Source organism: Arabidopsis lyrata (assembly GCF_000004255.2).
Source record: "Arabidopsis lyrata subsp. lyrata unplaced genomic scaffold ARALYscaffold_1, whole genome shotgun sequence".
Taxonomy (NCBI): Eukaryota; Viridiplantae; Streptophyta; class Magnoliopsida; order Brassicales; family Brassicaceae; genus Arabidopsis; species Arabidopsis lyrata.
Genome location: NW_003302555.1, coordinates 18,053,312 through 18,067,085, shown reverse-complemented (window position 1 = coordinate 18,067,085; position 13,774 = coordinate 18,053,312). Strand labels below are relative to the sequence as shown.

At 38.6% G+C, this 13,774-nt stretch overlaps 1 protein-coding gene across 1 annotated transcript; it reads right to left on the bottom strand.

Moving 5' to 3' along the window:
* Positions 1-11,554: 11,554 nt before the first annotated feature.
* LOC110225248 lies at positions 11,555-12,301 on the bottom strand. The gene is made up of 2 exons (XM_021014492.1): positions 11,990-12,301; positions 11,555-11,901 (listed from the first exon to the last, which is right to left on the bottom strand). Exons 1-2 carry the CDS (start codon positions 12,291-12,293, stop codon positions 11,576-11,578), a joined length of 630 nt encoding a protein of 209 aa, XP_020870151.1. The 5' UTR covers positions 12,294-12,301; the 3' UTR covers positions 11,555-11,575.
* Positions 12,302-13,774: the final 1,473 nt, after the last annotated feature.

The window sequence follows — 13,774 nt, the reverse complement described above, 5'->3', positions numbered from 1 at the left end:
GCCATTTTCACTAAAAAGAGATTGGGCTATTCATGGGCTCCATCATAATGCCAAAACAAATTGGCCCAACAATTTGGGAGTGGGGTGTTACAAGACCATCGAGCCTAGAACTTATGACGAGGACAAGAATATCATGGCTCAAGGACACTTGTTCCAATCTATACCAGAGAGTCTCACCTTACATGTCGGAAGGTTGAGACAGCTAAGAAAGTCTGGGATGCGATAAAAGCAAGACATGGTTGAGCTGATAGGGTAAAGGAGGCAAGGCTACAAACTTTGATGGCAGAGTACGAAAGAATGAATATGAAAGAAACGAAAAGATTGATGATTTTGCAGGAAAACTTTCTGAACTATCCACAAAGTTTGCAGCATTAGGAAACAATATCGAAGAAAAGAAACTTGTCAAAAAGTTTCTAAATAGCATACCTCGGAAAAGATACATCCACATCATAGCTGCTCTAGAACAAGTACTTGACCTCAATACAACAACATTTGAAGATATTGTAGGGAGGTTAAAAGCCTATGAGGAGAGAATCTGTGATGAGGAAGATCAGAATGATGATCAAAGTAAACTCATGTATGCAAATCATGATTCACAATCATACCATGAGAGTTACAATGCAAACAGAGGTAGGAGACAAGGCGGAAGGTTCTACGGACGAGGAAGAGGAAGAGGTAGGATAGGTACTCAGAATCAAGGAGGATTCAGAAACAGATCAAAAGTTGTGTGTTATCTCTGTGACAAGAATGGTCATTTTGCTTCAAATTATCCCGAAAGATTGCTTAAACTGCAAGAAACACAAGAGAATGAAGAAGATGAAACTCAAATAGCTGAGTTAATGATGCCTGAAGTCGTATATCTTAATGAAAGGAATGTCAAACCAAGTGATTTCAAGAAAAATACGGATGATGACAAGATTTGGTACTTAGACAATGGTGCAAGCAACCATATGACAGGAAATCGAGGTTATTTTTCAAAAATTGATGAAACTGTTACAGGAAAAGTCAGATTTGGAGACGATTCAAAGATAGACATAAAGGGCAAAGGTCCAATACTCTTTGTAACAAAGAATGGAGAACGCAAAGTATTAGCTGATGTCTATTATATCCCTGATCTAAGAAGTAACATCATTAATCTTGGCCAAGCAACAAAGTCAGGATGTGATGTTAGAATGAAAGAAAACTACTTGATGCTCTATGATGAGGATGGTCACTTATTAGTAAAAGCATTAAGATCAAAGAATTTCCTCTACAAAGTTATAATGGAAGCTGAGTTTCAAAATCGCTTACAAGTTGTGAAAACCGGAGATTCAAGCACATGGCATGCGAGACTGGGTCATGTTAATCTTGAAAACATGAAGACAATGATAAAGAAAGAGTTAGTCATTGGTTTACCAAACATACAAGTCAAAAAAGAAATGTGTTCTTCTTGTTTTCTTGGAAAACAAACTAGGAAGACGTTTCCACAAGCAACATCATTTCGTGCTTCTAGTATCTTAGAGCTTGTTCATGCAGATTTATGTGGACCAATAACACCACCTACAACTGCACATAATAGGTATGTTTTTGTTTTGATTGACGATCACTCACAGTATATGTGGTCATTTTTGCTCAGAGAGAAAAGTGAAAGTCTTAACAAATTCAAGAGTTTCAAGGCCATTGTCGAGCAAAAAACTGGACTGAACATATAAAACTCTCAGAACAGATAGGGGAGGTTAGTTCATGTCTCAAGAATTTCAAGCGAGCTTTCTGCGAAACCTCTGGCATCAAGAGACATTTGACAGCATCCTACTCTCCCCAACAGAACGGAGTGGTGGAGAGAAGAAACAAGACGCTTATGGAAATGACAAGAAGCATTTTAAAACATATGAGCATACCTAATTACTTGTGGGGAGAGGCAGTGAGACATGGTACCTATGTAATTAACAGAGTAGCAACAAGAACTTTAAGTGACAAGACTCCATATGAGGCATTCAAGGGAAAGAAGCCAAATATAGAGCACTTACGGGTATTTGGTTGCACTGCTTATGCAAAAGTAGAGTTTCAGCATCTAAAGAAGTTGGATGACAGGTCTAGAGCATTGGTGTACTTGGGAACAGAACCAGGTTCCAAAGCCTATAGATTGCTAGATCCAACAAAACGCAGGATAATTGTAAGCAGAGATGTAGTTTTTGATGAATCCAAGGGATGGAAGTGGAATAATCTTGAAGAAACTAATGACAACTCTGGAACACTCACTCTTACTTTTGGAGAATTCGGAAACAATGGCATTATAGATATTGATAATGTCATAAATGAAACAGAGGAAAATGAAAAACAAAATAGTGATGAAGAGTCTGTTGAAGAGGAGGTTCCAGAAAGACTTCAACTGAAGCTGAGGAGAATCAAGAACAGTCACAACCAAAGCTTAGAAGATCAGGAAGACAAACTAAGCAGCCTGGCTACCTGCAAGACTATCTCCTATTAGCTGAACTTGAAACAGAACGGCTCTTGTTGACTTTGAATGAAGAACCATGGAATTACGATGAAGCAAAAGAACTAAAGGAATGAAGAGATGCGTGTCAAGAAGAAATCTCGTCTATAAACAAGAATAGAACATGGGATCTAGTTTCTCTTCCTGCATATTCTAAGCCAATTGACTTAAAATGGGAGTTTAAAATCGAACGCAACTCTGATGGTAGTATTAACAAATACAAGGCAAGACTCGTGGCTAAAGGATATGTTCAAAGACATGGTATAGACTTTGATGAAGTGTTTGCACCAGTAGCTCGCATTGAAACAATTAGGTTCATCATTGCTTTAGATGCATCAAAAGAGTGGGAAATTCATCACCTTGATGTAAAGACATCATTTCTCCATGGGGAATTGAAAGAAACTGTGTATGTCACGCAGCTTGAAGGATATGTGATCAAAGGTGATGAAAACAAGGTGTATAAACTAAACAAAGCCTTATACGGACTAAAGCAAGCCCCAAGGGCTTGGAACAACATGCTTAATCAGATCCTTATGGAGCTAAATTTTGTTAAGTGCTCTAAAGAACCATCATTGTATCGAAGGAAGAGAATAAGCAGTTTCTTGTCGTGGCAATTTATGTGGATGATCTTTTGGTAACAGGCTCTAGCTTAGACGTAATCTTCGAATTTAAAAGGGGAATGGCCACAAAATTTGAGATGAGTGACTTAGGAAAGCTTACCTACTATCTTAGTATAGAAGTAATACGACATGAAGAAAGAATTATGCTAAGTCAAGAGAGATATGCATCTAAAATCCTAAGTGAAACCAGAATGGAGGAATGTAATGCAGTACATACACCTATGGGTGCAAATTTGAAGTTAAGTAAAGCACTTGAAGAAAGGAGCATAGATGAAAAGGAGTACAGGAGATATATCGGGTGTTTAAGATATCTACTCCATACAAGACCAGATCTCACGTTTAGTGTAGGAGTCCTAAGTAGATATATGCATGATCCTAAAGAATCACATGGTGCTACATCGAAGCAGGTTCTAAGGTATCTTCAAGGAACTAAGTCTTATGGTCTTTTGTTTGGCCGAATGGATAAAATGCAGTTTTTAGGATTCAGTGACAGCAATCACAATGTTGATGAAGATGATGGAAGAAGCACAACAGGCCTTATCTTCTATCTAAATGACTGTCCAATCATTTGGTGCTCTCAAAAGCAAGAAACTGTAGCCTTATCATCCTGTGAAGCAGAGTTCATGGCTGCAAGAGAGGCTGCGAAACAAGCAATTTGGTTGCAGGAACTTCTAGGTGAAATCATTGAGAAATCATACGAGAAGGTGTTGATTTTAATCGACAACAAATCGGCCATAGCACTCACCAAGAATCCTGTTTTCCGTGGACGTAGTAAACACATTCATAAGAGATATCACTTCATTCGTGAGTGTGTTGAAAATGAGCAAGTGGAAGTGGAGCATGTTCCGGGAGACATACAAAAGGCTGACATTTTAACTAAAGCTCTTGGAAGGATAAAATTCAAGGAGATGCGAGATCTCGTTGGAGTTCAAGATGTATCAAAAGAAGCTCTCAAGCTTAAGGGGGTGATTATTGAGTTAAGCTTGAGTTAGAAGCTTATGGTTAGAAGTTAACTTGAGTTATGAGTTAACTTAGGGTTAAAAGTTTAAGGGTTTTAGGAGATATCTAAAACTAAGATAATATCTTTGTAGATACTAATTGAGTTAGGATTAGGTCTAAGGGTTTTTTTGTGTATAAATATGAGCTACCAATGTGTGATAAGTCATATGAGTTGTATGAGAGATTGAGGGTTTGTGAGGCTTTAGTTTTGAGTTAGTTTCTAAAGCTATAATAAAGAAAGTTGTCTTTAATCACAAGTCTTGATCAAAAGGTGTTTACTTAGGGTTCTTAAACAATACAAGCTAAGGCAAGAGACCATCGAAACCCTCTGTTTTCATCATACCATGAACCATGGCCTATGATCATAGCCCGAGCCGGCTGTACCGTCACCACTATCACGAACCTTTAAGCCAAGTAAGTGTTTCAATCAATTTATTTGATTTCTAACCATTTCGTCGTTCGTGTTTCTTTTTATTTTTGGTTTAGGAGAGTTTTCTTTTTATTTACAAACAATTATAGTATTTTGGTTATTTTCTTTGTTTCCATTTTTATTTCTTTTGTGATTTGTAAGAGTCTGGCTGTGGAGAGCTTATAAAAGCAGCCCAAAAACCTTTTGTATCTTTTACGCTTGATGAATTAAAAACCTAGAATTTTTTTAAGAGAAAAATCACCTCCCTCTTGTTCTTGTCAAGTTGTCTCCAAAAGCAAGAGAACTCATTGTTTTATCACGGAGATTCGCCTAGCCGTGTGGTACGACTTTACTCCACCATCATTCCATCGATCACTTGATCCGTTGAAAGAGCTTTTAGCCATCGGTGTTGGTGTCGGATCCCGCACCAGAGGTCCAGGACCAACCAAAGATTGCCACGTAGTCAGGATAACAGTCCATAAAGGATACAGCCCATTAGACCCACAAGTCAAAAGAACAGTCGAAGTGGTTATCACCATAAGGAGAATTCGAAGTGATTGCACTTCGATATGAGTTCGACATCAAAGTCACGGTTAATTCGGTTCAAGGACATTTGGCCAAAAGGCGAGGCCCATGGAGATCAGAGTCAACTCAAATTCGAACGTTGAGCATTAAAATCAAAGATCAAAACGGACGCATTTAAGAGAATAATTGTATTTAATTAGCCATTTAAATGTCGTTTTTCTATGTATAAATAGAGAGGCCAATGGCCATGTAAGGGGGATCTTTTTCTGGAGTAAGAAATACTATAACAATTAATTTAGCAATTTCATAACCCTTTTACATTCTTATTTTTTGTCCCTCAAGAATAATCTTTCCTATTTAATAAAAAATACTTGAGTGTGTGAATCCGACATCCACATTTTGGCGCCGTCTGTGGGGATAGAGGATTCTTGAGTGGTCAGATTTTTCTTTACTACATTTCCGAGATAAGCAGCAATGTCCGGAGGAGACACCGTTGAGACATCATTGGCCGAAACCCTCAAAGCTATGCAGCAAACCATGTCGGACATATCACAAAAGTTCTCGGATGTGGAAAAGGCCGTCGATACGTTGCAAACATCCCAGGTATCTCTTAGTCAAAACATCAATACTATACAAACTCGTGTTCGCTCTTTAAGTGCAGGAAATCCTGTGGGAATTCGAAGGAGGATACTCAACTCGCCAAGTTCCGATGCGCGAAATGAAGCCAGCGGACAAACAACTCCTGGTACTACTAATAATGTAGTTCAGCCAATTGATGGAGAGGCACAGCTCGAAGATGAAGATCAACTTGCAGATCAATACGAGCAGGAAAACCTCGACCAGTTCGAGACTATGAGGAAGGTTAGCCAAGAACTAAAAGAAATGAAGTCAAAGTTCCATCAGGCTATGAGTTCGGAGCCGGATATCAATCGAGTCATTGAAGAAGCTAGGCGAACACCTTTCATCTCGCGAATTGCGAGTTTGAGAATCAAAGATTCCCGGAAACTCAAGTTGGACCCTTACAGCGGATTAGAGGATCCAAAGAGCTATCTCGCAGCTTTCCTGATAGCTGCCGGAAGAGTCGAATTGGTGAAGCTGATGAGGACGCAGGTTACTGCAAGCTTTTTTCGGAAAATCTATGCGGCCAAGCTTTAATGTGGTTCACCCAATTAGAGCCGGGTTCGATCAGCAATTTCGACGAGCTATCAGCTGTATTCTTAAAGCAATATTCCATCCTTATGGATAAAATCGTTTCAGATGCCGGTCTTTGGAACCTATCACAAGGATCAAATGAATCACTTCGAGTTTTCATCACCAAGTTCAAAGGAGTGCTGTCAAACCTCCCAAGAATCTCACAACAATCAGCTTTATCTGCCTTACGAAAAGGATTGCGACATGATTCAAGATTTAAAGAAGATTTAATACTTCATAAACCAGACACAATTCAGGATGCACTCTTCCGCGCAAACAACTGGATGGAGGTAGAGGACGAAAAAGAAAATTTTGCCAAAAGAAATAAGCAAGAAAAGCCGGCAATCACCGTCCCTACCAAGAAGTTCGAACCCAGGGAGAATAAAGGACCAAAGAAATTTGGGTCGCAACCCTTCAACAGTACCGTCAGAAAGCAATTCCAAGGGAAAGGAAGATCAAACACTTGGGTCCGTGATGAAAGTTTATATTGCGACATTCATAAAGTGACCGGACATTTAACCAAGGATTGTAGCGTTCTTAAAAGGCACCTCGCAGAGCTTTGGGCCAGTGGAGATCTTTCCAAATTCGATATAAAAGATTTTGTGAAGGAATACCACGAAGCAAAGGAAAATTCCAAAGATCAAAATTCCAAAAGACCAAGGTTAACCAACGAGGAAGAACCAAGGAATTCTAAGGGTAAGATCAATGTTATCCTAGGAGGTTCCAAATTTTGTCGAGATTTGATAAGTTCCATCAAGAAACATAGACGAAATGTCCTACTCAAAGCAAGCTTGAGCGAAGAAGTCGATTTTCAAGGTGCATCAATATCATTTAATGAAGAAGAAACGCGGCACCTCGAAAGATCTCATGATGATGCTCTAGTCATTACCCTTGACGTTGCCAACTTCGAAGTATCAAGGATCCTTATAGATACAGGTAGTTCGGTCGACTTGATCTTTTTAAGTACTTTAGAAAGAATGGGAATTAGTCGGGCGGACATAGTGGGGCCTCCGTCTCCATTAGTTGCATTCACAAGTGAGTCAGCCATGTCTCTCGGGACAATCAAGCTACCGGTTCTTGCCAAAAAGGTATCAAAGATCGTGGACTTCGTTGTCTTCGATAAGCCCGCAGCTTACAACATCATCCTCGGGACTCCCTGGATTTATCAAATGAAAACAGTCCCCTCTACATACCATCAATATATCAGATTTCCAACATCAAGAGGAGTGGAAACAATTTGGGGAGATCAAGAAGCTTCACGGACGTGTTATCTAGCTAGCCACCGTATGAAGATTCAATAGCAATTAACAAAGCCCGCAAAAGAGGGACTAAGAACAAAATTTCCTAGCGGGCAGAAAAAAGATGATGTAGTAATCGAAGTGGTGTTGGAAGAAGACAAGCCGGACCGGAAAATTCGAATTGGGGCAACTTTGAATGGCCAAATAAAAGAAGCTTTTATCGAACTCTTGAGGAAAAACAAAACATCGTTTGCGTGGTCAGCGGCGGACATGCCTGGCATAAATCCAAGTATAATTTGTCATGAACTAAACGTGGATCCGAGCTTCAAACCGGTGAAACAAAAAAAGAAGAAAGCTTGGAGTGGAGCGAGCAAAAATAGTAAATGACGAAGTTGATAAACTTTTGAAGATAGGATCCATAAGAGAAGTGCAATACCCGGAGTGGGTAGCAAACACTGTTGTTGTCAAGAAGAAGAATGGGAAAGATAGGGTTTGCATCGACTTCACAGACCTCAATAAAGCATGTCCCAAAGACAGTTTCCACTACAAGAAATCAGCCCATTAACGACTACAACATTAGTCGTAAAATAGTCGTTAAACATGCAAAGACGACTATCATACGACTAATATATATAGTCGTAAATCCGTAGTCGCTAAACTTTTTAGTCGTTAAATTAGTCGTTATTTTGCGACTAAATGACGACTATATATGATGAGTCGCCATATTAGTCGTAACATAGTCGTAACTATAATACGACTAACGTACGACTATGCTACGATTAAACCGCATGTATAGTTGGTCTCCTAAGTGTAGTCGTAACTTAGTCGTAAAGTTTTAGTGACTATGATACGACAATTTGGCGACTAATAATACGACTACGTTTATTAGTGACTACGTAGTCGTTAAATTTTGTGTCTAATATGCGACTATTAGACTACTATTTTTACGACTATTAGGCGACTATGTAGGTTGATAGAACAAAAGTTTGGTAAGACCTGAATTATAATTTGTTACAGTTCTGATTGTCATTCTATATCTATTTTTAAATATCAAAATTAACTTTTAAGGAAAGCAATAATAACCTTAATCATAATAACAACAGTTACAAGGGAAATACACATTAAGTTCGTGTTCAAACCATTTAAACATAGCAAACTACAACAGTTTTAGATCACACATAATGTTCACGTCAATGTTCAAGGGAAAAGGAATAGAGTTGGGAAATAGAGCAACCTATGGATCTTGTTGGGGAATTGGGTCTGTGGTACCAGCTGAAGAAGAATGAGTGGCCATGAAGTGGAGGAATTGAGGATCAGTTTGACGCAGATACTTCTCCACCAAGGACAAGTGCTCGAGCTTGTCCTATTGCTCAGCCGCGACTCGAGCTTGCTCAGCTTCACGGGAAGCAACCTCAGACTCTCGCCTTTCATTATATGCAACCTGCTCTTCTATTTTGCGGTGAGCATCCTTTAGCTGTTCTTCCAGAGCTTGAAAGGATGATGAGTCTCCAGGGTACTTGCGATTGCCACTGACAAGAGTGTTCTTCAGACTTCCGATTCCATACGGATTTCCCCTTGCATCTCTCTCAGTGGACTGTGAAAAGAAACATAAAGGCAGAGATTAGAGAATAACAACTTAAACTGCAAGACTATATGAATGTGTTTTGGGAAAATGAACCTTAAGAAAGATGGTGGTTTTCTCCTCTGTTGTGAGCTCCCGAGCTCGTGAAGTGCCATCAGAAACTGCAGAAGTATCTGCCTCTAGCTCATTCAACCTATCAAGCACATTCTGCTCATAAGTTTTTGCAATCTTCTCCGCTTTCCGATCAACATATGTACCATCCGGCCTTGTATGTGTCTTGATGAAAACTTCACCAAGACTTACCGGTCTTCCCAATTCCTCTTCCTACAATGTAACCAAATAAACAGATATTAACATCTCCAAAACAGATGTCTGAATTCATAGTTACAAAGTTTAATAACAAGAAGTAACAGAATTAAACTTACCAAATCGTCTTGGATTTCTTGATAAGACTTAGGCCCTGAGAAGTGGATGTGAGGACCGAGACCGTTGCGGTCAGACATACGAGCATTGGAATAGGTCTTACTCCTTTCCTGAGCTTCTTCTGTGTCCCAGTAAGCGCACATTGTTTCCCAGAGAGTTTTGCCAATCCACGTAGGTTGAACTCGAGAAGTCCTTACGCCGCTAACCATGTCTTTCATGCGGCGTCTGATGATCTCCTCGAAGTGATATTGCACAGTCCCTGTGATTAATGGATCCCAGGTGTGTGTTTTCTACAAAAAAACAGAGATAATGTGAGTGAAAAAAACACAAAAAATTCTACATAGTCATGGATATAAGACAGAACACTGTACCGCAAACTCGAGAAAGTATCTTTCTTGTCTATCCCGAGGCACACATGACCAGCTATAGAAAGGACCATCGAATTTGTTTGTAAAAATTTTAGTAATCTTCCGAACCAGTCTCGATTTCTTGTCGCGAGTAAACCTCCAAACACATGAAACAATCAAAGAAGAAAAGAAGTCATCAAAACTCAACATCAGAAAAATTAAAAAAGGTTACAAATAGAAATAAGGAGATAAAACAAAGGAAACCAGAGAGTGTTGCCACATAGTCTCACCAAAACAGAATATCAGAAACCTAAACTTAAGCAAATAATCGGAGAACTATAGTTAAAACAGTCACATTCACAAAACTCATAAACCATCACAGAACTAAGCATAAAACAGTCACATTAGTCATCACACAACTCTTAAACCATCAGATAACTACTCATTACCCATCAGAGACATTTACGGAATTCTACACAACTACTCATTACCATTCAGAGAATATAACAAACAAATCCACAATTCTACAGTTGTCTAAAACAACAAATCCACAATTTTCTACTCGTCACCATTCAGAATACAATAAACATCAAGTCCAAAGCGCTAAACAATAAGTAAATTGAACAAAACACAATAACAGAGTTTGTTTCATACCATTTCGTATTTGGTCGGGGTTTGAAAGACAGGACAGTGGTGACGAGTTCCCTATCTGGCACCGCAAGCAACGCATTGAGAGCACGCAGCGAGTCCTCCTGGAGCTCTGGCAACACTGGAGGATATTCTTCTTGGAAGTTGTTGCCTTGAGAAGACGGATGGCTGTGAGCCTGAAAGTTCTGATTTGGAGAATTTGGATCTTCCTCCTGAAGATTGGGTTGTGTAGGTGGATTAAACTGGACTTCTTCAGATCGAGCCGGTGGATCTACTTCACGTTGTTGATTGGTGGAGTTCTGGAAAAGTTGAACCGGCGGCGGATAGTTGCGGAAGTGGGGAGCTGTCGTCGGCTGGCCTTGCAAATTGGCCTGAGGTGCTTCAGGCGACTACGTCGGAGGAACTTGAACCGCCGCCGGCGTGAAGTTGTACTGTTGAGGTAGCGTGCTTGGTCGTTTGGAAGGCGCTGACCCACCGGCTCGCTGAGACACGTTAGGGATTGTTTTTCGCTTTCATCCTCGTCCTCCCCCGGCGTTAGGCATCGTAGAATCAAAAGACAGAGTTTAAAGAATCAAACTAGGGTTTACAGAAGAAAGAGATTGGAGATCGAAGAACTAGGGTTTACAGAATCAAAAAAGGAATGAAGCAGAGAGATTGGAGATCGAATTAAAAGGCGAAGAATAACAAAGATGAGAGATCGAAGGTAGAAGAATCGGAGATGAGAGATCGAAGGTAGAAGAATCGGAGATGAGAGATCGAAGGTAGAGAGAACGCGGAGAAAACGAAGAAGAAAGATCGAGAAGAATGAAGAACTAGGGTTTCTCGGTTTCCTCCTTCATTTTTACCAAGTGTTAGTGGGCTTTGGCCTCGTAAAAGGCCCAAACATTTTGAGTAATCGTTTTTTAGTCGCTACACTGGAATTGGGTTTGGGCCTAATTTGTTAGCCCAATATTAGTCGCGTTTTAGTCGGTAAAAAATCACTACTTAATTTTTTCATAATTAACATAATTTAACTAATTAAACATAATGGGATTCTGTAAAATAATAATTAAACATGTTTTATTTATAATTTTAATAATTAAACATCAATTACATAAATAAATATAAAATAGTTATGGATTTAGTAGCGCTCTTCAGACCATGTTTCGTCATCGTCAGAAGACGATAAATTACACTGGAATTCATCTTCTGGTTCAGCATCACCAACATCGTAATCGAGGATTATTGGGTCAAAATCTTCAACTCGATTGTCAAGTACAATATCTTCAATTGTAGTCAGCAAAACACCATCATCATTTTCTGTTTGCAAAAGAGTTGGATCGTCATTGGTTTCATATTCTCCTGAAATGTTTCCCCTCGGATTCACTTTTAGAACATTGAGCCAAATGCTCTTTGGTTTCTTCGTATATGGATAAGGAATATAACAAACTTGATCTGCTTGAGAAGCTGTATACAAAAGTTATTCATGTATAAATATATATACGGAATATATATGTTTTAAATATATAGAATTTTAATATACAAGTATACGTACCTAGAACAAATGGCTCGTATTTATTGTATTTTCTCGTTGATAGAACGTCTACAACGCCACTTTGGCTCCGCCGAGTGCCTCTACCGATAACAGGGTCATACCAATTACACTTAAAAAGTGTGATCCTCAAATTGACCATGCCCTCATACTGGAGTTCTATGATATCAATTAAGTTCCCGTGGAAATCCGCTGAATCAGATGCATCCGCGTAATTTTCACCTTTAACACTTACCCCATAGTTACATGTCTTTCGTCCAGCTCCGTGATTCTGCGTATGAAACAAATAGCCTCTTGTAAAATACATTGGCCAAGTTTTAACCTTGTTTAAAGGTCCATGTACAATCTCTTGAACCCAAGTAGGAAATGGAGAAGTATCGTTCCAATATGTAACCTATATATAAACACACATCAATATATATAATTAGAAATTGAAATAAATGATCATCACTTAACCCAATTAAAAAAAATATGTTGACATACATAATCTTTAACCCATAATTGATATTCTTCAGCTCTTTTTGTGTATAGTTCTTTCTCGGTCAATTCCGGATATTTTGCAGAAAGAAAATCCTCGAACATACTATACAAACACAAAAAATATATGAATAATCATAGTGGATATTGTAAATTAAAGAGTGATTTTTGGAAGATATGTTTTATACCTCTCAATTGGTTGAAAATAGGCACAATTTCGTAAAACATATGCATGTGCGCTTTGGTAGTCTTTCTCTGAAAGCCATACTTCACGCATTTCTCCACTTGGACGGCCGACTTGCGTAAATATGTTAGGTACCCCAGGAACATGATATACAGGAACTTCACCTTCATCGAATCTTGTTAACCTGATCCAAATTAACGAGTTAATATGTTAGAAGTACATGCCAAATATAAACATATATATATATATATATACACATTTACCTTGATTTTGTTTGTATATGTTCTGCAAAGTAGTGCTCTGAAAAATAAGCAATCTCGTCATTGATATATGATTCAACAATTGATCCTGCAGCATATCTTTTGTTCTTTGCTTTTCCTTTCAACTTTTTGAAAAATCTCTCAAAAGGATACATCCATCTATATTGGACCGGGCCGCCCAATTCAGCTTCGTAAGGGAGATGTATAGGCAAGTGCTCCATCACATCGAAAAATGATGGTGGAAAGATCTTTTCCAAGTTGCATAAGATTAAAATAATATTCTGTTTTAGAATTTGAACACAACTTTTCTGTAAAGTCCTTGAACATAAGTCCCGGAAAAATAATCCAATCCCTGAAATATATATTCAAATTACATCATCATTTAAAATTATTAGATAAAATACTAGAATAATATATTGTTAAGTATCGCAAATAATAAGTAATTAGTAGTACCTGATAACGCAAGGTGTACGTTTCGGTCAAGGAGTTCTGCAAAGATAAATGGAAGTAGTCGCTCCATAAAAACATGGCAATCATGACTCTTCATGCCTGAAAACTTATCATTCTCCATATCTACACAAGTAGCCAAATCTGAGGAATAACCATCTGGGAATTTAACCGAATGTTTCACACATTCCAATAAACTCGCTTTGGCTTGATCTGTCAATATATATGCTGGGAATGGAGCTTTACCCTTACTATCAATATGTAAGGCTGGCCGAGAACAAAATTTTTCAATATCCAATCTTGACATGATGTTGTGTTTTGATTTACCTTTCACACTCATAAGAGTATTCATGACGTTGTCCAGAAAATTCTTCTCTGTATGCATCACATCAATATTGTGTCGCAGATTGAGATCTTTCC